General features: G+C 42.7%; 1 protein-coding gene across 1 annotated transcript; it reads left to right on the top strand.

Moving 5' to 3' along the window:
• The first annotated feature begins 4929 nt into the window (after positions 1–4929).
• Positions 4930–24239, top strand: TCP11L2 (t-complex 11 like 2). Its single transcript, XM_026657557.2, has 10 exons — positions 4930–4949; positions 7503–7672; positions 9216–9351; positions 10611–10731; positions 12402–12622; positions 13972–14108; positions 15007–15197; positions 17927–18108; positions 20368–20540; positions 21220–24239. The coding sequence occupies exons 2-10, from the start codon at positions 7537–7539 to the stop codon at positions 21462–21464; spliced, it is 1542 nt and encodes a 513-aa protein (XP_026513342.1). The 5' UTR covers positions 4930–4949; positions 7503–7536; the 3' UTR covers positions 21465–24239.
• The last annotated feature ends 1879 nt before the right edge of the window (positions 24240–26118 follow it).

The following is a 26118-nucleotide window of genomic DNA, read 5'->3' as shown; positions in this document are numbered from 1 at the left end:
ACTAACAAATTTATTTGGGCATAAGCTTTCGTGGGCTAAAACCCACTTCATCAGATGCATGGAGTGGAAAATACAGAGGCAGGTATAAATACACAACATATGAAAAGATGGGAGTTGCCTTACGAAGTGGGGGGTCAGTGCTAACCAGGGGCGGCTCCAGGCACCAGCGCAGCAAGCGCATGCCTGGGGCGGCAAGCCGCGGGAGGCGGCCTGCCGGTCGCTGTGAGGGTGGCAGTCAGGCGGCCTTCGGCAGCGTGCCTGTGGGAGGTCCGCCAGTCCTGCGGTTTCGGCAGCAATTCGGTGGCGGGTACGCCGAAGCCACGGGACCAGCAGATCACCCGCGGGCATGCCGCTGAATCCATATGACCGCGGACCGCCCACAGGCGTGCCACCGAAGGCCACCTAATTGCTGTGCTTGGGGCGGCAAAAAACATAGAGCCGCCCCTGGTGCTAACGAGCCAAATCAATAATGGTGGAAGTGGGCTATTGTCAACAGTTGACAAGAAGGGAGGAAAATCACTCTTGTAGTGCTAATGAGTTCAGTGTAATCAAGGTGGCCCATTTCAAACAGTTGACAAGAAGGTGTGAGTATCAGCAGGGGGAAAATTAGTTTTTGTAGTGACCCATCCACTCCCAGTCTTTATTCAGGCCTAATTTGATGGTGTCCAGCTTGCAAATTAATTCCAGTTCTGCAGTTTCTTGTTGGAGTCTGGTTTTGAAGTTTTTCTGTTGAACAATTGCCACTTTTAAGTCTGTTATTGAGTGTTCAGGGAGATTGAAGTGTTCTCCTACTGGTTTTTGAATGTTATGATTCCTGATGTCAGATTTGTTTCCATTTATTCTTTTGCGTAGAGACTGTCCGGTTTGGCCAATGTACATGGCAGAGGGGCATTGCTGGCACATGATGGCATATATCACATTGGTAGATGTGCAGGTGAACCAGCCCCTGATGGTGTGGCTAATGTGGTTAGGTCCTGTGATGGTGTCCCTTGAATAGATATGTGGACAGAATTGGCACCAGGGTTTGTAGCGGGGTTTGGTTTCTGGGTTAGTGTTTTTGGTGTGTGGTTGCTGGTGAGTATTTGCTTCAGGTTGGGAGGCTGTCTGTAAGCAAGGACTGGCCTGTCTCCCAAGGTCTGTGAGAATGAGGGATCGTCCTTCAGGATAGGTTGTAGATCCTTGATGATGCGCTGGAGAGGTCTTAGTTGGGGGCTGAGGTGATGGCTAGTGGCGTTCTGTTATTTTCTTTGTTGGGCCTGTCCTGTAGTAGGTGACTTCTGGGTACCCTTAATCTGTGAAAGTCAAATTGGATTCCTTCCTGAGAAATTGATCATATCTTTATCTTACGGGTCCTGTTCAATATAGGCTTTTATACTGCATTTATCACCGTAGTATTTGAGCACCTTCCAATACTATGTTAAGCAATGTGGCTACACAGCTGTCATTTGTTGTTTGTTCTCTCATTTCTTCCCCAGAGGGAGAAACGAGTGGATTGTCTTGTTAAATATACCTGTTGGGGTGTGTGCGTTAGAGAAGGCACAGTCAAAGAAATGTGCCTTGCACTTGGAGCAGATAGTGGTGCTGTTTGTGATAGTGCTTACTTCCTGGTGGAGTTCATTCCATGGTCTCAGACCACCCCCAGAGAAGGTTGTCTTCCACACAGACAAGCTTTACTTTTATTGCTGCAAGTTCCACTGTGCCAAAGGAATGAAGTTGTTGATCATGCCCTCTGTCCCTCTGAGCTTTTAACAGTGTTTTGGGTATCCTGTGTCCTCATAACAAACATGTAAAAAGCCAGGGGAGAAGATTTAAAAATAATTGTTGACTCAGTCTAGCATCAAGGAATGAACCTTAAATTGCTGCACAATAGAATTGGTGGAAAACCAATTAAAGCCTAATTAAAATTCATGTGCAATCCACCCAGCACAGGATAAAAATAAGCATGCCATAAAAGGCCTTCATGTAAAAAGGGGAGTAAAACAGGATGTAACTTCAGGTCGAACCTTCTTGCATGCTAGTGACTTATCAACCTTATTGGAACAATCATCAGACTTAGGGCAGGTCTACACTAGAAGCACTACATTGGCACAGCTGCAACACTGCAGTGCATCTGGTGGAGACGTTCTATGCCAATGGGAGAGTGCTCTCCCATCGACATAATTACTCCACCTTCATGAGAGGTGGAAAAGTGTCTCCTTAGGTCGCTCTAACTTCCATCGGTCAGGGGTGTGTCTTTTCTTCACACACCTGAGTGACATAAGTTAGATCAATTGAAGCAGTAGTGTAGACCTGCCCTAAGTGTTTTTCTCTGTTGTATAGTGGGAATCCCATCTATGTAGTTGTACTCTCATCTAGACAAGATGGCAGCACATAGGACCCAGTTAGTGAAACTGGAAAACAAATACATTTCAAAAGTCTGTAAACAAACTAAAATGCTGTTACAGAGATAAGGAAACTGAACATGTGCTAAATTATATTTGTACTTGGCCTTCCAAAATAAATTTCAGGGAGCTTAGACTGGCTATAGAAAAAGCTCTTCCAATTTACACAATAAACTACTAGATTAACCCTCCAGTATAACTATTGCGGAAACATAATACTATAATTCAACCCAGTCTATTAAGTAGAAGTGCAGTCTGGAGCCCAATTTTAGCAGTTAATTACACTTTTTGGGATAAACTCTGTAAAACATCTGCAAACTAATATATGTACATTTTCCCCCTCCCCCACACACTGCACCCCAAACAATGACTGCAGAGCAGAGTTATTGCTTTCCTCCTTCTAGTGCCATCTCAGCAAATTTGCTTTCCATCTCAAGCTTCTGGAAGGTATTCTATAAAAAAAATAAAAACTAAATCCAAGTGAAAACCAGATCCACTCCCATATATTGTTGCTGAACAACTATCATATCCTGACAAGTAACATGATCAGTACCACCCCGTATCAAAAAAATACTCAAGACATTGGACCAACACATAAAAGTCACTGGGAAGAACAAATAAAAACCAAGATAGTTCTGTCCCGTGATCTTCAATAATCTATCATGTGGGCAGACTACCTCACTACACTGAATGTAAAAAGCTAAGTTTGACTCTTGCCAGCTACCCAATTGGTGGCCACAAATGGGGGGGATACAAACACTCTAAATCAAGAAGTGAAAATTTAGACAGATGGCTTTCTTTTTCCAATCTCCAAATATGAGGGAGTACAAGAGATTTCCTGGATTTATCAGGGATAATAAACATTTTATATCAAAAATCAGGGAAGAAAAACTGAGTGCACAACTTGGAAGAAAGGAGACTAAATTGCAGAGAAATGATCACGCTACATAGCAACCAACCTCTGCATCAAGAATGTCCACTAATGTTTATGGATGCAGGGTGTATATATATCATACATTTAGAAAATGTGAAGCCCTCACCTGGGCAGTTTGTACTTATAAGGGGTCTCTTTCTCCTTCACCTGGTAGCTGTTGGATGAGCTTTTAAAAAAAAAAAAAAAAAAAGTAAATAAATTTTATTTTCCAATTTTCTGCTTGTTATACCACAGAAAATACAGGGGGGGGGGATGCTTATTGTTTGGTGCATCTGTTACAGTGACAATATGCCAGTAATGTCCAGATCCACAATATTAAGATCTGTGCAGACTGCATTCCCCCAACACCCCTGAGAACTTCTCTAAGAAATACGACCTTTGCCAGCAAAGACTTGATACTCTTGCCCTGTGTCATCTTGTGTTGGGCTGCTGGAGTTTATAATTAAAAGCTTGTGAATAACTACATCAGAAAAATGAATAGGTTTCCTCTGTTTCATGCACACACATGCCTCTGCTACAGGAACAGGTGTTAGTCTTGAGTCACATGGTGGTACACAGGTGTGTGCATCACTAAATAACATATTCAAGACCCTTGGCTGTTAATATCAGCAGAGTCAAAGGATTAAATGGGCATAGAAAGTGGATTCACTGCTCACCCCATGAATGTGGACCTTCCAGCTCAATGGTGAAGCATGTAGTGACATTGCAAGCTTTCCTCACAATCTGTTCAGTCTTTTTTGGGGGGGACAGGCATCCTCAATCTTCAGGTTTGCAAGGCACCTATTCACGACAGCTCAATACACTCACAGTTGAGAGTTAACGCTTGTAGTGAATATTATACATTGTGAGGAAGAACTTTTTTTTAAAGCATGTAATATAATGCCATGTGTCAGAGGTCTAGTCAAGCACCTCCTCATAGCCAGTCACCAGACTGCTGTGAGGGAACAGAGCTGCTAGATCCTGTGTGTTTTAAGCCTCCAGTCTGAACAGAATCCAGTTGCTGCCGACAGTTTGGGGTGCAGATCTATCTGGCACCCACTTCTGGGAGCTCAGAGCATGTGGCCCACTGTTGAGTTCCTGGAACTAGTACTGGCCCCTCAGACTTCCTCCCCCACCACCTCAGTAGCTTAAATACCACCTTTTCCAGAACTCTATGTGAAGGAGTGAGCCTTCTGGTTACCCTATGTGCCCCTTGAAGAGGTAATGTCTACACAAGGATAAAAAAACCTGTGGCTTGCTCAAGTCAGCTGACTCAGGCTCGCAGGGCTCGGGCTCTGGGGCTGAAAAATCATTGTGTAGACATTCAGGCTGGAGCCCAAGCTCTGGGATCCTGTGAGGGTGGAAGGTCCCAGAGCTTGAGTTCCAGCCTGAGCCCAATTGTCTACACAGCAATTTTTAGACCCATGAGTCCAAGTCGGCTAACCTGGGCCAGCGCCAGCCATGCTGCGAATCTTATGTTCCTGTGGATTTGTCTACACAGGGATAAAAGAATGGTTCACCTAGTCCAGTATCCTGTCTTCTGACAGTGGCTGGTGCCAGATGCATCAGAGGGAATAAACAGAACAAGGTAATTACCGAGTGATCCATCCCCTGTTGGCCAGTCCCAGCTTCTGGCAAGTGATAAGATGTAACAGGTACAGGTTTATAACACACCTCTTGCTATTAAAGAGCTAACTCGCATTTATACAAAAATAATAAACCCTACATTCATTTCCATGCTTCAGTTTCCTCACCACTCTGTAACGTTCATTGGGCTAGGGTCAGTCCTTTGGAGCCATCCAATATCCTTCTGTAGCAGTGCATGATTTGTGTTCTGAAATGTGGTGCTTTCTTCCCCAGCTTGCCTACTCTGACCGTGGCTGGTCTGTCCTCTTATCCTTTCCTGCTCAAACTTCCTGTGAATCCTTTTGCTTTGGTAGCTTTCCAGTTCTCCTGCCCACCTACAGACCAGCTTGGCCAAACTGGTTTCCCAGCTTGGGGATCTTTCATAGCATAATTATTGTATAGTCAAAGCACAGTCATTAAAACTATGTACTCCCTGTTGTCCTCTGTCTGGTATGTACCTGCTTCAGGTTCTGTCTGTGATGTTGGATACACAGAGAGGTATTCGCGATACAGCAATTTCCATAGCAACAACTTCAGAATACCAACCATAATTCATTAGTTGTAAAGACAGAGCCTCTACATCATCAGTCTGTTGAGCCCTAGATATCAACGATAAATCCTGTGTTTATTGTATATTTCTATTCTCTATAGATGTTGTGACTTTTTAAAAAGTCATGATTCTGGGTAGAATAACTTATAATGTAAGCTCAGATATTCAATATTTTGGAAGCTAGCTGTGTGCATGCCTCTCCACATGTGCTTTAGGCCCTGAAATATGATGTGTTGCTGCTCCCAACAATGACATACTCCTGCTGTCATCAGATGGAAAAAATAGGTACCCTGCAGATCCTTTAAGTATAATCATATTTGCTCTGTTATGCTCTCTCTTTTGAGGGATGGGGCTGAATAACATTGATCAAGGAATCTGAAGCCCTTCATTTCTACCATAGGTTACTTGTTTCAATTCTTTCCTAGTTAGTAGTTTTAGTAGGTCACTATTGTAGATTTCAAGTCCAGAAGAGCCCACTCTGATCATCTAGTCTGGCCTCCTGCATAACACAGGACAGTAAGTCATGTATCAAGCCCACAACTAAAAGGTCCACAAGAGACTTCCCAGGTCTTGAACCCATGAGCCCTCTAACTGAAAGAAGAATCCTACCATAGTTCCACAAAGCTACTGCACAATGTTGTCAGCTGTTCTTTCTGATGTGTGAATGAGCTGGTGCCCAAAAAACAAGTTAAGCAGTGGATAGGTACCCACATTAAAAACTCCAGCAATCTGACTCTGGTGTTTGGTATTCTCATTGGTGAGACGGTGGGTTGAATAGGCATAGAAAACAAATTGCCCTCTAGCCCCTAGACATGGCCTCTTCAGACTAAGAGTTAAAATAGCAAGGAAGCTTGCACTGACACTGCTGTAACTGCTTAGGTATAAATCGAGTCCATTAGCTTTCTTAAGCACTAAGTAATGAACTTAACTGTTTGCAAAGAACTACTGATGAAGTTGGTGTTGCTGATTCAGTAGATCTCACTTTCTTCTGAGACAAAATGGTGCTAGGTAGCCTCTTGTATTAGAAGTGTCTAACTGTGGGCATCAAGCACTTTATGCAAGATTAGCTGTGCCAGTCTTGGTGTCCTGCGCAAACTCCATTTTGGAGTCCACATGGACTATCTGTTTAAATTCCACCTCCAATTTTAATTAATGTATTTACTTCCTGTCCTAAGTCTGCAAAACATTGCATAGTGAAGCTACGCAACTGTCCTGCTCCTTCCCAGACGTGACTTAATTTCTCTGTTGTGGGATGCGATTTCATACATACAGTTTTGTGAAGTGTGAGAGCCCTGTGAGTTGCCATATACCATAAATGTAACATTAGGTTTTTATTAATAGTAACTTCATTGTTTATTTTGTTTGTTTTTTGTTTTTTCCTCATCTCATCTCTGGAGAAAACCTTTCCAATTCAACACAATTATTAGTCCTATTCTGTGGCTTGCTCCTTTTAGGGGAGTCCTTTCACATTTCAAGATCCATGAAGAAACTGAATATCTTTGACAAGATGTATTAGTCCCCTCTCTCCCCTTAAACATAGCTCCTGCCCCTGTAACTGCAGTAACTTTGTGGGAGAAAGTGCAGACCAAGTGCAGAAACTAAGGTGCCTTCAGAATGCTACTCGGCACCTAAATTCATCAGAAGGGTAGTGCTTTAAGGAGTACCTTTAAAGAGTTTGAGAGCTCTGCTTCTGATGCTCCTGACAGCACAATACCTTCTGCGTAAAGAGTAGATTAGAGGTTGATGCTGCTGACATTCATCTTTAATATTCATTTAACTTCTTGCAGAATTGAAAGTTTAATTCTTAGGATTTGTACAATCCTATACAAGTTACAAATTAAGCAGTTAACTTCACAAAACCACTAAACTTCATAACACCCTTATAAAATAGGCAAGCATTTATCCCTATTTTGCAATGTAATATTCAATGCTCATAACCGTAATTATTGAAATATTGCTGCTTTTGTAAAGAAGTCTTTGGAAAATATGAAGTTCTGGAAAATGTTGATCATGTAAAATTATTTCTTTCCAGGTTCTGTGTACTGTACTAAGTGAAGTGATTCAAAATGCCCCTCAATGATGACCAGAACAGTGATTTTGATTCTTCAAGGCTATCTGAAAGCACAGCTTCTTCCAGTGACTCTGAATATTCAAGGCAGAGTTTTACTAGTGACTCTTCAAGCAAACCCAGCTCCCCAGCTTGTAAGGAGATTTAACTTGTACAATAGATATATAGGCTGTGTTTGTGTATACGCATGTAGTGAGACTTGGGATTTATAATTGGTACTTCAGAGTGTTAGGAGAAAGGCACAGCTTCTTGTTTGGATCACCACAGCTCCAAGTGGTACAGTCTGCCACCATGAAGCACAAGCAGATCCTTAATATACATGCAACAGTTGTTACTACTTCCTTCTAAAAGAGTAACCAAAGTTTGCCTGGCAGGGCATTCTTGTCTTGGGTTATTCTGGCTTTGGTTTATAGGTTATAAAATAGTACCATTCTGTCCATCCACCAAATGTTGCTTCATATACAAAGGACAAGATGCATCTATTTAGCCTTTAAACTTCAGAATTATGAAATCAAATCAATAGTGTTGTGACTTGTTTTCACTGAACAGTAAGAAGTCAAAACACAAAATAGACATGTGAAGAAGCAAGTTATTTTGAATGACTTATGAGAATAAATACCACTGTACATAAAATACACTTAATTGTAGAGCACTTCACTGATGCTAACAAATCTTTTTAGTATGTATAAATTTGTCTTAGTTTAAAAGTAAACTTGTTAGTGGAACTGAAAGTTTGTATTTGGTATGTTCCCTGTCCTATATCATTCTTCTCAAAAGTACAGTTTCCAAATATGAAAAGTAAACTACAGAAGTTTATTTTAGAAACTTTGTATACTCCTTCTTTCAAGTAAGGGTGTGTTATGTCCTTCACAACATAAACTCTTCAGTAAGGGTACGTCTATACTTACCTCTGGGTCCGGCGGTAAGCAATCGATCTTCTGGGATCGATTTATCGCATCTTGTCTAGACACGATAAATCGATCCCGGAAGTGCTCGCTGTCGACGCCAGTACTCCTGCTCCGCGAGAGGAGTACACGGAGTCGACGGGGGAGCCTGCCTGCTGCATGTGGACCCGCGGTAAGTTCGAACGAAGATAGTTCGACTTCAGCTACATGAATAACGTAGCTGAAGTTGCGTATCTTAGTTCGAAGTGGGGAGTTAGTGTGCACCAGCCCAAAGAGACATGATTAGTGGGGCAAAGACACTGGCATATGCTATGGAGCAGAAGCTGCATATCTCAAAATAATGAGTTTAGACTGTGGTTACAATGATTATGGAGAGAAATGCATCTGTTTGCTCAGTAATAACATGCAGCCTGTATGCATGCTTATTTATTTTGACTCTTATGTAAAACCTGCCCGTCCAAAACTCTGGGTCCTGTGTTTAAAGTGAGAGGGGTACATTGGCCAAGAGTAAACTGCTGCTCTTCAAAACATGCCATGAGAGTCTTCTACCTTCCAAAGATGAGCTGGGAAGACATTCCTTTACCAGATCATTTTAAGGAGATGCTAAGAACTCCCAGTCTAGCTAGCCTCTCATAAATTAGTGTCCAGTTAACAGGAAATAAAATATCATCATAACTATTTCCACGTTTGGTTTTTGCAGTCCAATCCGTCTTTTAAAATTGAACTTACCTACAACTGACTTGTGGCTCTCATTTCCTTTCCTTCATTACAGCAACAAGCCCTCCAAAAACTGTTACATTTGATGAATTGATGGCTGCTGCAAGAAACTTGTCAAATTTGACTCTAGCTCACGAAATTGCTGTAAATGAAAACTTTCACATGGAACACGTAGACCTCCCACAGAACAGGTAAGTTAGTCTTTATACATTTTGCAGAAACTGATATGGGGTATGTGTGTGCATGCAAGGGAAACTGGTCTGAAGGTACACAACCTGCGAAGGTGTTCCACACTTAATGGGGAACTGTCAAGGCTGCAACATTGTGACATAAGTGCTGCAGTTTGGTAGGGTTAACACATTTTCTTCTCCTGGACAGGAGTGGCGCCAGGGTTTTTGGCGCCCTAGGCTGGGGTCCTTCCACACTCCTGGTCGTCGTCGGTAATTCTGCAGCGGGGGGGTCCTTCCGTGCTCCCAGTCTTCGGGGCACTTCAGCGGCGGGTCCCGGAGCGAGTGAAGGACCCGCTGCAGAATTGCCACCTAAGACCCGGAGCGCGGAAGGATCCCCCGCCGCCTCCCCAAATCCTGGCGCCCTAGGCAACCGCCTAGGTCGCCTAAATGGAAGCGTCAGCCCTGCTCCTGGAGCATATGGTGCTCTGCCTTATCTATAAGGGGAGATATGTAAGCAATGTGGTATGCACTCTACTTTTGGAGTCCACCTTTAATGTTTCTTGCCAATCTAAGACCTCTGGGAAGGAGGGGGGGGCAGGGGATAAAGTTGTAGTACTGCCGTGTGTATGGTATGTATGGCTTTTATCTATACAGCGTACTCAGTAGCTCAAATGCTGTGTATAAACTATACTCATCTCAGTAATGAACACAGTACTCGTGCTGCTCTGCATACTAAAACACTCCTGGGAAGTTGGAGGAAGAAAGGAATAATTTACATACCCAGTTTAGACTACAGTGGGAATGGCGAGAGATTATAATTTAAAATGGAATCTGGCCATGCTAGTGAGCCAGTTTTTACAAAAATACAATGGGATTATTGTTGATAACAAGTTAGGGTTGTTCTTTTTATATATATGACAAAAAATGCTTCTCCAAAAACGTATTAGTCAATAGCACCAAGCTAGTGGAATTGGTTTAATACAGAGTTGGGATAAAAGTCTTTTATACCCAAATACTGAATTGCCAGCACCACTTTCTGCAGTACCAGGATTTTCTTGGGAAACCTCTCATTTTAATTCTTAATTCTGTTTAGTTTTGTGGGGTGATAACCCCGGGTCCAAGGGTGATCTGGTTGCAGATCTAGATCTTCCAATTAGCAGATATGATGATGGTTCTCCACCAGTCATTGGACTGTCTTAAGATTGTGTGTGGTGGTTGTTTTTGTTTTTAAACTCTGTTTACTTCTTTAAATCTTTTTGTGCAAATTCATTTCCCCACAGTTTGGAGGGTAGAGTGAAACAAATTGTACATAAGGCATTCTGGGATCATTTGGAGTCAGAACTGAATGAAGATCCTCCAGAATATTATCATGCTATCAAACTCTTCGAAGAAATTAAGGAGGCAAGTTAGTTTCCCCCCCCCCCCCCTTCACACCTCCAGTATTGTGTTGACATCTTAGGCCCCAGTCCTGCAAATGATTCCATGTGGGTGGACCCCCACTGTAGTCAGTGGGATACTTCTGCATCTGAGTTGCAGGATGGGGATGTGATACAGTACTATAGTATACCTAGAATACAAAGTCAGAAATAAACTTTCCAAATAGGATCAAGATCTTCCCTTATTACTGGAAATCCTGGTACCAATTCATTAACTTATTAGTAAAGACCTAAAGGTGTTTCTGAAAGGTTGCAAAGGTCTCAGCCAGTAAGCCGGTAAACTTGTCTTCACCAGCTTCTGTATCTGTATTCTGTTCCCTTTGGCTGCATTTCCCATGCTGCTAAATAAAATAGCCTTTGCAATTTCAGGATTTGCAGTCAGGCTCTACAGTGTACTAGGGTTACCATTCGTCCGGATTCCCCCGGACATGTCCGGCTTTTAGAGTTAAAAATAGCGTCCGGGGGGAATTTGTAAATGTCCGGACTTCTCCCTCCCCCGCAGAGCACGCACTGCTAACAGGGCAGCCGGCCGGATGGTGCCACTTACATGGGGCTCCGACAGCCAGAGAGAGCCCCTCCTCCACTTCCCCCTCCTCTCCCCTGCAGCTGAGAGCACTCCCTCCCTCCCTGCATTCACAGATCACCAGCCGGCTGTTCGCACCGGCAGTCTGGAGCTCCTCCCCCTGCTCCTCCTCCCCAGCACGCTGGTCTGAGCGGCAGAGTAAGGGCGCCAGGGGGTCGGAGAAGGGGCAGGGAGGTTCTGGAGGGGGCAGTCAAGAGACGGGGGGGTGGGTCGGGCGTTCGGGGGGGCTTTCTGGGGGTGGGGATGTGGATAAGGTTTTGGGCAGTCAGGGTACAGGTAGGGGGTAGGATCCTGGGGGGGCAGTTAGGGTGGGGGGGGGTCTCAGGAGGGGGCAGTTAGGGGACAAGGAACAGGGAGGCTTAGGTAGGGGGTGGGGTTCTGGAGGGCAGTTAGGAGCAGGGGTCCCAGGAGGGGTAGTCAGGGGACAAGGAGCGGGGGGGCTGTCAGGGGGCAGGGGTGGGGAGAGGGATCGGAGCAGTCAGGGGACAGGGAGCAGAGGGGTTTAGATGGTTCGGGAGTTCTGGGGGGGGCTGTCAGGGGGTGGGGAGTGGTTGGATGGGGCATGGGAGTCCCGGGGGTCTGTCTGGGGGTGGGGGTGTGGATAAGGGTTGGGGCAGTCAGGGGACAGGTAGGGGGTAGGGTCCTAGGGGGCCAGTTAGGATGGGGGGAGGGTCTCAGGAGGGGGCAGTCAGGGAACAAAGAGCAGGGAGGCTTAGGTAGGGGGTGGAGTCCTGGGGGGCAGTTAGGGGCAGGGGTCCCAGGAGGGGGCAGTCAGGGGACAAGGAGCAGGGGGAGGGTTGGGGGTCCTGAGGGGGGCGGGAAGTGGGAGGGAGTGGAAGGGGCAGGACTGGGGCGGGGCTAGGGCAGGACTGGGGTGGGGCTCCTCCCGTCCTCTTTTTTGCTTGCTGAAATATGGTAACCCTAAGTGTACCCTTGACTTCTTCAAAAAGCTGCTTTCATTTCATCACAGTTATTAAGGGCTTGCTGGTCTTGTGTTGCTGCACTTATTGAAATGTCTTGTGGTGTTTTTGTTTTTGTTTTTTTCACTTCAGACTCTTCTTTCCTTTTTGACTCCTGGAGCAAACAGGATTCGAAACCAAATCTGTGAAGTCCTGGATGCAGATCTTATAAGACAGCAGGCTGAGCATGATGCTGTTGACGTTCTTGGGCTAGCTAACTATGTCATCATCACTATGGGGAAATTATGTGCTCCAATAAGAGATGACGATATAAAACAGTTAAAAGCAACTGGCAATATTGTAGAATTGTTGAGGTTGGTGTTTGGCTACTTTTCATATCTTTTATTTGTTTAGAAAATACCAATTTTTGACAGACAAGGTGTTTGGGTGGAGAAGAAAAGGAACTCAAAACTAACATTAAACTAGAATAGCGGGCTAAGCTAAGAAACTGTCTAAATACTTTCAAGTTGGGTTAGATTAGCAGTAGAGTTGGGTAGCGTGGTACTTCATCTAAGGGCTGGTCTATACTTAGCCGCTAGTTCGGCGGCTGGAAATCGAACTTCTGGGTTCGATTTATCGCGTCTGGTCTGGACGCTATAAATCGAACCAGGAAGTGCTCGCCGTCAACTGCGGTACTCCAGCTCAACGAGAGGAGTACCGCGGAGTCGACGGGGGAGCCTGCCTGCCGCGTGTGGACCGCGTCTGAACCGCGGTAAGTTCGAAGTAAGGTATGTCGACTTCAGCTACGTTATTCACGTAGCTGAAGTTGCGTACCTTACTTCGACTTGGGGGGTTAGTGTAGACCAGGCCTAAGAGTTCTAATTGTTTTGGGTTTTTCACAAGCATATTTTTTCTATGGTGTATGTTAAAGTGTTGCCATACCCTGAAAAGTGTCACTCTTTTTATAAACAAAAAAGAAAACAAAACAAAAACATCATGCAGTTCCATGTGTTTTACACATGCTTCCATATCAAACTTACTTATTCTTACAAGTTAAAAGGTGAGTGTTCTTGTTTAGAACTGTCCAGGGGGAAAAGTGTACACTCCATCTGGAATATGAAAGTGAAGCTCAATTCTTTGTCTGTACCATTCTCTTTATTAAAGACTTCACTATTAAAGTTTGATTAACAAATCTGCATGAGCCTCAAATGTATTAGCTCTGTAATATAAAGCAAGAAACTATTTTAAATGTTTTTGCTATCACTTAGGCATACCTACAGGGAGCAAAGTGGTTGAGTAGGAGGGAATGAGGTGTTTTGTTTTGGCATAGTCAGAGTTGCTAGAATGTTTTAAATTTCAGTTTGCTTTGGCTGCGATGTGTTAATTGACTCCATATTGCTTCAAAACCTTTCTGTTGTTGGCCTGTGGCACTAATGTCTTGATCATGCAACATCTTTGCCCTAATTTTTGTATCTTACACCAAATATCCCAATACATTATTTAACTCTCCAAAATGCTTTGGTATATAAACTACCATGAAAGTCACTGCAGTGCCAGTACTTTCTCTTCAGTACTTGGAGCCTGTTCTCTAAGGAAGAAGGACTACAAGACAAGTCAAGTATGTAGGTGTACATCAGGCTGTTCAAGAGCATATGAGTTCATCTTGAAACTTCAACTTAATTTCTTCTGTGATGTTGCACTGTAATTTTGTCTTTGCTTTCAGACAAATATTCCATGTTCTGGACCTCATGAAAATGGACATGGTTAATTATACCATTCAAAACATTAGACCACAGCTTCAGCGTAACTTGGTGGACTATGAAAGAACAAAATTCCAAGAAATTCTTGAAGAAACACCAAGTATGTATTATGATGTTTTCAGTTAATCAGATACAGTGGAAACCATTAAAGCCAACCTTTCTCTCTGTTACTATAGGTATCTGTTGAGCAAGGCACCTGGGGGCAAATGTGACCGTATCATACCTTTTATATGATAACTAATAATTGTGAAATGCTGACTTTATTGGTCGCTGCTGTTGTAAATGCATAAGACCACACCAAAATGATACAGTTTGTGAAGAACTTGTTCCTGCAATCAAAGCTTTTGATATCTGATTGATTAAAACAGTTCTGCATACATAGGGCTCAGTTTTTATCTTGCAATATATGGAACCACTCTCTTTGTGCATCTGAAAATCTGCTACTGTTCATATGCACATGCACAGTGGTTGGTTTTTCCAGAATACGTTCCATTGCATGCTATGTAATTGGTAGCAGGCAGAGGCAGGATTAAGTCCATAATGAAGCGTAGAACAACAAAACCTATTCTCTAGTGAAAATAAAAGTTTAGTTTAGATGTTGTGAAGGCACAAGTGAGTCTTGTTGCAGTGTAAAGATAATACAGTTAAACCATTGTTAAGAAATTTTGGAAGAGGAAGGGAAACTGGTGACATTGATGGCTAATGCACTAGACTTGCCGAAGGTTCAGATAACTGTATTTAAATCTTGCTTGTGCCTCCAGTGCAACTAGTCTGCTATGGTGTTTTTATAACCTGCCCAGAAGCTTCAGCTGGTCACCAGTGTTGGCTAGGTGAAAAAAGCTTGGGGAAAAACTGACTTGAGCAGACTTAAATCCACTGCAGTCTATTTAGAGATCAGAAATGGAGTTGTCTTGTTCACCTATCTTACTTGTCAATATATTGTACACTTGCATAGAAAGTTATACAATAAACCTGTACGGAATCTTGTTATTGTTTAGGTGCTCTGGATCTAACAACAGAGTGGATAAAGGAATCAATAAAAGATGAATTGTTGTCTGTTTCTTGTGAAACTTCTTCATCCCCTGGTGCTGATGGTAGCTCTAAACCAAATCTCAGTCCTACTCTGGTGCTAAACAATGGCTACTTGAAACTGTTACAATGGGATTATCAGAAAAAAGCAATTCCAGAGGTAAGTGAATTCTCATCTCTTCTTAAATTATCCCAGTGCCTCAAAATTTACTCTTAATTCTCACTGCATGGAAGTACTGGTACAGCAGTTATGCTATTCATGACACTAGATGTTGTGGAACTGTCCTGTAGGACTTCTCTTGGCAAATAATTCCACAAATTTCCTGGTTTCATAGTAGCATGCTCCATAATCAAGGAGCACTTTCCTGGTAAGTATCGGTTGGTTGGTTGTTCTCTGCATTACAATGTCATAGTGCTGATGATACTGTGTGTGTGTATGCACTTGTGTGCGTGCTCTCTCCTACATAGCAATAGCCTTACTAGTTACCTTAACTGTGATAAGAGCAAACTAATGTTAATGGCTAGAGAATCTTCTCCAAGGTTGAATTAATAGGACAGCAGATCATTAGTTCACATTATGAATGATCTCCTTGCCATGGACAAAGGCAGTGCATCCGTTCTGATATTACTGGACTTCTCTGTAGCATTTAAGACATTTGACCATGGAATCCTCCTGTCCTGCCAGAAATAGCAAGTATTAGCAGTTTCCCGCTAATAAGCGTTGGTCATTCCCCTTGGGCCATATATGGAATCATGATTGGCACCTGCTTTGCCATCTGGAGAGTCCCCCAGGGATCAATTCTGTTCAACTGTATGAACCCACTAGAGGAAAATGGTAAAGCAGCATGACTTAAATGCTAGCAGTAAGAAAATGATGCCTACCTCCGTTACCTGTACAATTAGTGGTGTGTTTAATCTATCTGCTAGCTATCTAAATACTTGGCTGAGAACAACAATGAATGAAGACCAGATTGGCAGCAGTTAAACCCAGGAAGACTGAAGTGATGCTGGTGGGGAGAAAGGAGCATTTACCAAATCAGTAACCTCACTTTGAAGGACGTGTACTGTTAGATTGTGAAGAGTTTGCAGCATTCATATTCACCTGAACTGTTTACAACTTCTGAATGCCTTTATGCCCAGATTAGTAAAATGTGCCCTCTTCCATCTGAAAGACAAGGTAGACGAGGAAATATCTTTTATTGGACCAATTTCTGTTGGTGAGATAGACAAGCTTTTGAGCTGCATAAAACTCTTCCATCTAAGGTTGGCAAGAAGACTGTTCCTGTTCCTGTCTGATTTGTACTTATCCATGGAACTCGATGGATATGTGGGCTTTAGGCTTGATTATCTTAATTCTCTTCCTATGAATGAAAACTGTAGACTTAAGTTTTTGAAAACAAAACGTCAGTGTGGAACACTGCATCCAATTGTTCATCAGTGCAGGCTACAAAGAGCACATGAACCCAGTGTTGTTCTCTGTGACTGGCTCCCTGTTCCATACTGGGTCACAGTCAAGGCTTTAGTCCCCATCTTCTACCCCTGTATGGCATTGGCCCAAGTTCCCTGAATGACCACCTCAGCCTGTTTGCTCACCATCTCTTGTGACCGCTACATTCCACTGCAACAATGGTACTGTCATCTGTAACGGTGAAATCTCTATGCAACAGATAACAGTTCGGCTATAAATGGTCCGTTAACCTGGAATTCTCCGCAAGAGATCAGAATGCTGCTAAGAATCTCAGAATTTTCAGAGAAAATGGCCAACCCACTACTTTGACTTAGCCATCCCATAATAATGCACTATAACTATCTTTAAGAAAAGGGGTAGGAGTGTGGGAGAAATCCAGCCTCTCTTGACTGGAGGGAAGAGAAATATGTCTGAACACATAGGCTCCAGTCCAGCAAAGGATTTAAATCATCTGAGTAGTCCCAGTGAAGTAAACGGGACTTCAAACATGCCTAAGGATAACTGTGCTTAAGTATTTTTTAGGATCGGGGCCTTAATTTTTGGAGAGGCACTTTGATGTCACAGTGATAGGGCTCCATATAAGAAGTTAGATGAACATTCTCATTGTACTACTCTAGAAGTTATTTTTCCATTGCAAACTGCTGAAAGAGTAGATACACCTTAAAATCCACCGAAGTGTCCTGTTACTAACATTAAATTATCCATCTACCCAGATGTTTTATGACTAGTTACTATTACTACTTGGAGCTGGTCAAAATATTTTGAATTTTTAATGACACAACCCCCCTGAAGCTATTAAGTCTTCTTTTTTGAAACCCAGTTCTGTATATATTGGATATGTTCTTCTGCTCAGTGTGGGTGAATTTATTTAGTTTGAAAATGATTAGCATCATCCTGATCCTGGGCTGCTCCAGGGGCTTAGGTGGCCAGCTCCTAGCACTGTCCTATGGGCAGCAAGCTGCAGCCCCACCCCCACCACACACTTGGGCTCACAAGGGAGGCGTCTGAAGGCAACCTTAGGTCAGTCTTCCGCAGTTCACAAACTGAAGGAATCCTCCCTCGACTGTGTTCAGGACTTCTAGGGCTCCTAATGCCACTCTGGCCCTCTTTACTTTCTATAAAGGGGCAAGAGTTGAGGTAGGACTTCGCCATACATTTTTCTATTTCTTGATTAAGGTTTTTTTTAATCTATTAAAAAGTAATTTTTTTTGGTTTATTTTAAAAGGAACTGTATAATACTACGTATGCAAGGGGTTGGCTATAATTACTGTGAACTTCTTGACTTTTGAGTACTGAAATTTTCTGCTGCAATGTTGCATGAAAGTAGCTTCTCCTCTGTCCCCCTCGAATTACTTGTTAGGGAATTCGCTGAAGTCTCAACTCGGTATCACTTACAGTAATCAATGCTATTCTAATTCTAGACGTTAATAACAGATGAAGTTCGTCTTCAGAAGTTGAAAGAGAAGCTGAATGAGTTACGGATTATAGCCTGTGTATCTCTTATAACTAGCAATATGGTGGCCACAACTATTGTGGGCTTACCTGATTTTGCTGACAAATTAAAAAGGATTTCAGCTGTTCTGCTGGAAGGGATGAACAAGGAGTAAGTTCTTTCTCACTTTTTTTTTTCTCTTTAAAGAAAAAGGCCAGGTGGCTTTTAACAAACTTTACTGGTGGTGTGTTTTTTACAGAAATAGTTAAAATGCTGTATAGCCTATGTACCTTGTTACTGATATGAATATAATCGATAGTAATAATCCATTTATTATGAATCACTCTTAAACCTACATGTGTACTAGTGAAAACAGTTGCCTAATGCAAACTTCATTGCATTGCAACCCCCGCTTCTGATAACCAGAATTACTACATGACCCCAGGAGAGGGGACCAAAGCCTGAGTCCGCCTGATTCCCACTGCCCTGGATGGAAGAGCCAAAGCCCAAGCCCCACTGCTCTGGATGGGGTAGGGGCCAACAGGGCTGGCTCTGGCTTTTTTGCCGCGGGGGGCGGGGGGGAGGGCGGCCGGAGCCCCGGTGGGGGCTCCGCTCTCCCCCCGGCGGCCGGGGGGGAGGGCAGCCAGAGCACTGGGGGCAGGGTGGTGAGCCCCGGCCGGGTCTCCGCTCTCCCCCTGGTGGCCAGAGCACAGGGGGCAGGGCGGCGAGAGGGCGGGGAGCCCCGGCCGGGGCTCGCCGCTCTCCCCCCGGCGGCTGGGGGGAGGGCGCCGGGGGGAGGGCGGAGCGCCGCGCAGCCCCCCTCCAGGTGCCGCCCAAAGCACAAGCTTGGTGGGCTGGTACCTGGAGCCGGCCCTGGGGGCTGAAACCGAAGCCCAAGGGCTTCAGCCCCCACCAGGGCTGAATCTCTTGGGCTTCGGTTTCGGTCCCAGGCAGTGGGGCTTGGGTTTCAGCTCTGAGCCCCAGCAAGTCTAAGCCAGCCCTGGCGACCTCATTAAAATGTGGTTGTGACCTAAGTTCCGTGTAAGTTGTGCGGCAAGGCACCCAGCCCAGGCCCACCGGAGCTGCTGGGCAGAGGAGCCCCTCGCCTGGCCCGGTCTGGCCCAGCCCAGGCCCACCGGAAGTGCTGCGGCTGGAGAGAGGAGCCCCTCCCCAGGCCCAGCCCAGGTCTGCCAGAGCTGCCGGGGAGAGGAGCCCCTCCCCTGGCCTGGCCCAGCCCATCCCAGGCCCACCGGAAGTGCTGCGGCTGGAGAGAGGGGCTTCTCACCTGGCCCTGAGCTGCTGCAGTGAGAGAGGGATGGGGGGAGTGCGCTCTCTCTCTCTTCCCCCCCCGCCCCCGCTGCAGCCCCGTGGCAGCCTGTACCACAAACCCCTCATCCTTGGCCTTACCCAGAACCCGCCCCACAACCCTCTGCCCCAGCCCTGAGCCCCCTCCTACACCCCAAACCCCTCTGCCCCATCGCAGAGCCCTCATCCCCCACACACCAACCCTCTGCCCCAGCCCTGAGCCCCCTCCCACACTCTGAACCCCTCGGCCCCACCCCCCCCACACATCACCTCCATATTGGTACACATAACAAAATTCATTCTGCACATGGACCTAAAAAATTAGAGGGAACACTGGTCATGACCCTCTTTGGTGCCCTGACCCACAGTTTGAGAACTGCTGGCCTAATGCATGCATATAGTTTAATTCTTTTTTACAATTTAAACTTTTGTACTGAAAATCTGACACCAAATTCAGTGTATAGTGTTGACATTTCTCCAATTATGCACCATTCAGGTCAGCCAGACAGTGGCAGTGCAAGCTTCATCATGTTGCTCTGCCAATTGCTTCAGTCTTTCACGTTATTCATTCAGTTCCTGGCTCCTCTGCTGCAATTGCCACTAGTGCTACAAATTGTGGTGATGGTGATTTTGTTTGTGTGTGTTGTGGACACTGCCCTATATGGACTGGCATTAAGAATAGAAACTTGGTTCACGTGTGCCACCAAACAGCTGTTTGGTTGCAACAACTCTGTCAGTCATTACTTGGGCAATTTGAACTGTAGACCCAGGTTCAGCTAAGTGTACTTAAGTATTTTCCTGGACTGGGACCACGGTATTTAAGTGCATGTTTAACTTTAAGCACATGTATTAGTCTCATTGACACCAACAGAATTTAATCATATGAGCAGTCCTTTCTCTTCCTCCTCCCTCACATCCCTGCCAATGGGATCTACTCTTATCCTGGGGTGGAAGATTTGTGTCTCATATCTGGAAAAGCTGACAAAGTTTGCAAAAATCCACCTGGCTCTCTCATTTTTATTGGAGATGACTAATTTAAAAAGAAAAAAGAAAATGGGGGAATAGCTATGCAACTGATGTTACAAGAACTGTTAGAGTTAAATGCTCAAACTTTTTTCTTTTCAGAAAATTTGATTTGAAAGAGGCTCTGAATACTATAGGTGTTCAGATTTGCAGTGAAGTGAACAGGTCCCTGTCTGAGAGAGGATTTCCCACTCTAAATATGGAAATTCAAAACAGCCTAGTGGGTCAGATCTGTAGCATTGTTGAAGAAGATAATCCCATGAGCTCCCTGATTGGTTAGTATAATTTGTGTGGTTCTCTGGTTGTATGCATGTATGCAATTTTTTTTAATGAAGGCTAATTGCCCATCCATACTGTAAAAATTAAAGTTAGATTGACTTTTTATTGTGAAAAAGTTAAAATGAAAGTAACTTTCTTACAGTAAATATTGGGTCATAAAGTGTGCAAACCTGTGCTGCTTCTATTGTTTATATCAAGACAGTCTTCTGAAAGATTGGGTCGGGGGGACAACAAAGTTAGAAAGAGTCCAGAAATATGAGCAGAATGCTCTCAGTGATTCTGGGATGTTCTCTGTGAACCTAGAAGTGCCAGGATTTCAGAGGGGAATTTAATTAATACCTAATTGCGGATTGTGTGCACCAGTGGAGGATCTACCTCCCACAACTTGGGGTTTAACTCCATCTTCATTATAGCTGTGCATCTATTTCACAACATAAATCCTATTGCTCAGTCTGAAGGTTGTCCCTCTACAATGGGAAAAACGTGACTTTGTTCTAAATTAAAACTGAAGGGAGGAAGATAGGGAAAGGTAGCATTCAAGCTGTGTTTCTGCTTATTTTGTTTCTTCCATGTGCCAATGTGTGAAGTATTTCTAAGGCAACTGTGGCTTGACACTTTGGATTTACATTTATATGGTCTGTTCTATCATGAACTCAGTTATCTTCTCTGTTTCAGATAAGCGAATCCAGCTATATATGAAAAGCCTGCTTACTCTTCCAACCATTCAGAAATGTATGCCTACGATTCCAGGAGGCCTTGCTGTGATTCAGGCAGAGATAGAGTCTATTGGATCTCAGTATGCAAGCATTGTGAATTTTAATAAACAAGTGTATGGACCATTCTATGCAAATATTCTTCGAAAACTGCTTTTTAGTGAGGCACCAATGGGAAAAACAGGAACTGATGCTTCTACTAATTGAGGGAAAAGAATGATCTGGTTATGCATCCAGCCCTTTTCCCTTCACAGTATTTATTATAAAGATATTGTGAATTCTGTTCCCTCAATGTGCATAATTTAGTTCAATGACTGTTGCTGAGACAGGGACAGACAGAGGTGTATTCAAAGGAGAATAGACCCTATAAAGTGTGTACAGGTAAAGCTTCCAAAATTCATTGGAATGAAACTAATTAATATATATATTTTCATGAACTTAATCTGTTTAATGGATTTTAACACTCATTGTACCTGATCATTATAAGTGTCTTCTTCCCAAGCAAGCATTTTTGACTTAATGTAAATATGGAGAAGTACCTCTTGGTTTTGCTACTATTACAATTTAATCAATGGAACTCTTAGCACTCTTATTAAAAAAAAACGCACTAAATACATTATGTATACTGGTGCAATGACATAAAATGATGAAATTTTAGTTCAAATGTACTTTACTTACAGTGCTTTATTGGTGACACTACATAACTGAATATGAATCACTTCTTGAAAGACTTAAAGAGGAAAATATAGTGTAATTGGACTTGTAACAAAGTAAAGAATCAAATTAGGTCAAATCCTGATGATATAGTTATTGGGATCATAATTTGGCCTATCTTTCACTAGCGCATGCCACATTACTATAAATGGTATTAAGTGTACCAGTTATAGCGTGAATACGTCTTGCAAAATAGAAACATTTCAGAATTTGTCAAATGTAATCCAGCAATAAAAGATAAGTCTAACAATTCTTTTATTCATGGAAAACTAACTTGGGTGCTGACTTCAATTTCCTTACACAAACAAATGGTTCTAAAAGTTATCTAAAAGAGGTCATATTTTCCTTTAATTAAACATTTGGAGGCCTAATCTGCTTTTTATACATGTAGCAGTTGCAACTTCGATCTTCAGAGGTGCTTAGGCACCTCTGAATTGGGACTTTAAGCCTTTGATCTTGAAAGCATTTAAGCATGAGAGTAGCCTTATTGACTTCAATGGAACAATTTTTGCTTAAAGTTAAGCATGTATTTAAATATCTTACTGGATTGGGGCCTAAATTTTGAACGTGAGTGGTGATTTTGTTTACTAACTGGATATTTCAATTTTTTGGGTCAAGTTCAGCATCCAAAACCAGTCACTAACCATTTTTGAAAATTTAAGCCAAAAGCTATTAATTCCACATGCATTAGGCCAATACTGCATCCTGGAAGCTGGCCTGATCTAAAGCCACTGGAGACCATAGAAAGATTCCCACTGTCATGAATGGGCTTTGGGGCAGGCCTATTGGGTAACTGGGGTCTTGCAGAGACTGTTGGATTGAACCTTTGATATGGGAATAAACTTCTAAAAGTCTACACAATATAGACCAATTATTTTGCATATCTCACATTATTGGATATGAGTGCTGAAATATTCAGTGTAAAATGTTCCCATCTTGATCAGAGTTAATCAAATATACTCAAAATGTATAATTATAGTATTTGACTGTTAAATAGTGAATTAATCCTATTTTTAAATGTCAAAACATGTAAACTTTGGCTGGTACAAGTTTCCAGATATCTTCCTAGTGTTTTATATACAGTATATTTTTATTTAAAAAATAAACTTTGCCCATATGGGATTAATGTGCCACACACAATATATAAATATACAGTACAACTAGTGTATCTCTCATGAAGATCTAAAATGGCTGGGCATTAGAAGCACTTTGGGTTGGTTTATAGTCCAACCTCCTTTTTACAGAATTAGGTTTTTTTGTTTTGTTTTGTTTAGCAGGGGAAACATACTTCTTAGACAAGAGTTTCTCAAACTGAGACTGGCATCCCAGGAAAAACAAAGCAGGCATTATTTTTAACTTTCTTTTTGGAAGGTTTCCATGTGGGACTAAGCAACAGCAGACTCATGTATTAAGTGCACACTCTTCTGGACTCATGTCAAAAGTTACTACTGAAGTTCTATCTATGTACATGTGGGGGTGGAGGGAGGCTAAAAAGTCTCAAATTGCAACAGTTCTCAATGACTTCTTACCCCATTTCCTCTTTATGCCTTGTTAAAAATATTGCACCAAATAGATGAGTACAGGTGTTAGTTTGTGAAGCTCAAAATTGAAAGGAGCTGTTACAGTGTAACAAGTGTACCGGGGAAGTGGTACATTCTTGTCTTCATGAATATGGGACTTCAGTACATAGTTCACATGTATCAAGAGAAGAATATATCCCAAAAGCTGAAAAGGGAAGTTCTGTTAGTAATTCCCTAATCTTGGGAAATCCAACTATTCTAAATTTGTGCTTTGGGCCTAAAAAAAAGATTTTATTTTTAACATGTACAAAAAATTGTATTGTAACTTTCTTATCATAGCAATTTATCTTTCTAAACTTTCTAGTGTAAAACCGAAAAATTTACTGTGGTGAGATCAGTTGCAGTATGTTTTAGACCAGAGGTTTCTAAACTATCTGGGAAATTGTCACTGTAACTTCCCACTAGAAACAAGGACACAATAGTTTGTTTGCATTAATGTGACTTTTTTTTAAAGGGCATTTTATAGCATGGTATAGGTTGGAGATCACTTAAACATTACAATTAGGATATATTTTAATAGTGCTTTGGATGTACATGTTTCCTCTAACTTCTGTCTCTTGCATGCTCATGGTTCAAATGTTTACCTCTGGTCTGAATTTTGCTTCTTGAAAATAGACAGTTATGTAGCAGTAGCTTTATTAGATGAAGTACAAATGAATTTTTGTGGTGTGCATTTGCGTTGTTGTTTTTTTTTGTATGCATTAAAAGTCTGTTTGTAGTAAAACTTTGGAGAGAAGTCATTCATGCAAGCTGCTTCTCAATTTAAATGTAATGCAGTCAGTTATTTTGATACATTATTGCAAAATGACTCTTCTGTAACTTTTCTCTTTTCAAGGAGTCCTTCAGGAATGTATCATATTTTAATCAAATCGAAGAGCAGTTTTAAGTGCAATTGTAGAGGTGGCTTAAAATAGCACTTTCTGACTCTAATCTGTTTTCTAATTATGTATTGTGACATACCAGGGTGCAATCCAGACTAATGAGGAGCTGTATCACTCCTGCCCTGCAAGCTTGGGTGCCTTACAATGCCTTGCTGAAGTAGCTTCTACCAGGGTCACTCACAGCCAGCCTTCCAGCATGCAAGGCCCACCCAATGTGTCTGTGTGTAACTGCAGCCTGCAAGCGACACTTGGGTTACACACTGGCTCTCACCGGTCTTGGTTATACTGCAGGGTGACCCTAACACACCCCCAGTCCCAGGTTTCTCCCCAGAAATATGTCCTGTACTGCCCAGCCCACTCCTAGATATTATGTAGTATCTTAAATCTGTTATTCTTTAAAGGGAATAATATGCCATCTTATTATCTCAGTTATTCAGACACTTCAATTTAAACATACTGGATTAGATAAAATTGTAAAAAGTTTTATTAACTACAAAGATTTTAAGCGAGTATGAGTAATGAGGCATAAGTCAGAAATAGTTATAAGAAAAATAAACATAAGATGTTTAGTAATACCTAACTTCACAAACTACAACAGATTCAAGCACAGATTCACCACATGCTTTCAGCCATTATATTGACCAAACCCTGTAGGTCAGGACCCCACGCCGCACTCTAGAGTCCAACAAATGCTTCCTTTTTTTGCTTCAGATGCACTGAATGGAATGGGCAGGGAGAGAGAGTGGGGCCTTGGGGCATTTGTCCCTCCTTTTTATAGTTTGTCCCTCTCTTGAAAAACATTTCCAGCTGGTCACTAGGAGACAGAGTCTATGTGGAAGGATGTTCCCTGCTGGGTTTTTCTCACCTATTTGAGCTTTCTTTGCTTCCCTTCCTGCTGGATGACTGTTTACTGCTTAAATACAAAATAAGGCAAAGCCCACATTCCTTTGTTTAGGACAGACCAGTCTACCAGCCTCAGTTTGGGCAGGGCTGTGGAGTTTGGAACATGTGTTAATAACATCATACAGGCAAATCTTATAACATTACATACAATGTTGCTACGCATACTTTATCAGGATTATACTGACTAGCAAATTATGAATTTTGAAATGATACTTTACAAGACATGCCTTGTAATACATTTTGTAGATGTGTAGGATGTGAACATAGCTATATTGTCACCCGTATAGAGTTAGTCATAGCCGTCCATTACTGTAGTATCTGGGGCCCAGATCCTCAAAGGCATTTAGGCTCTTAACTTCCATTGAAATCAACAGAAGTTAGGAGCCCAAATACCTTTTGAGGATCTGGGCTTGAGTGCCTTACAATTAATGGATTTTATTCTCTCACACGCACCCCTTTGTCTATTAGTGACGTACATTTTTTACAGCTGCTGCCTATGTTGGCTTTGTAATGCTATAGCAATTGAACTGAATTCTATTTCTCCTTTGCACATTGTCCAAAATATTGTTATACACATTCCAATTGCAGGACAGTATTCTTTTTCATATGTATGCAAACTCAGCACCTCAACTAATTTCCCAGGTTGGATGATAGAAGCTAGCCAGTATAATCTTACTGGTGATGGTGCATGAGTGGGAAGGAACACTCCTTGATTTCTAATCTCAGAATGAGTTTGTAACTCCTAGCACCAAACTCTGCAAGAAAAGAGACTGAAAAGATTGC

This window comes from Terrapene carolina, unplaced genomic scaffold (assembly GCF_002925995.2).
Source record: "Terrapene carolina triunguis isolate 2854851 unplaced genomic scaffold, T_m_triunguis-2.0 Scaffold247, whole genome shotgun sequence".
Taxonomy (NCBI): domain Eukaryota; kingdom Metazoa; phylum Chordata; order Testudines; family Emydidae; genus Terrapene; species Terrapene triunguis.
Note: the sequence above shows the minus strand (reverse complement) of the source record. Positions and strands in the feature narration are given on the sequence as shown.

Bases quoted from the DNA above. Each gene is read 5' to 3' on its own strand.
- TCP11L2 (XM_026657557.2), top strand. From the start codon at position 7,537: ATGCCCCTCAATGATGACCAGAACAGTGATTTTGATTCTTCAAGGCTA. The intron at 15,198-17,926 runs GTAAGTGAATTC...TTCTAATTCTAG, and splicing joins AGAAAAAAGCAATTCCAGAG to ACGTTAATAACAGATGAAGT. The intron at 18,109-20,367 runs GTAAGTTCTTTC...TTTTCTTTTCAG, and splicing joins CTGGAAGGGATGAACAAGGA to AAAATTTGATTTGAAAGAGG.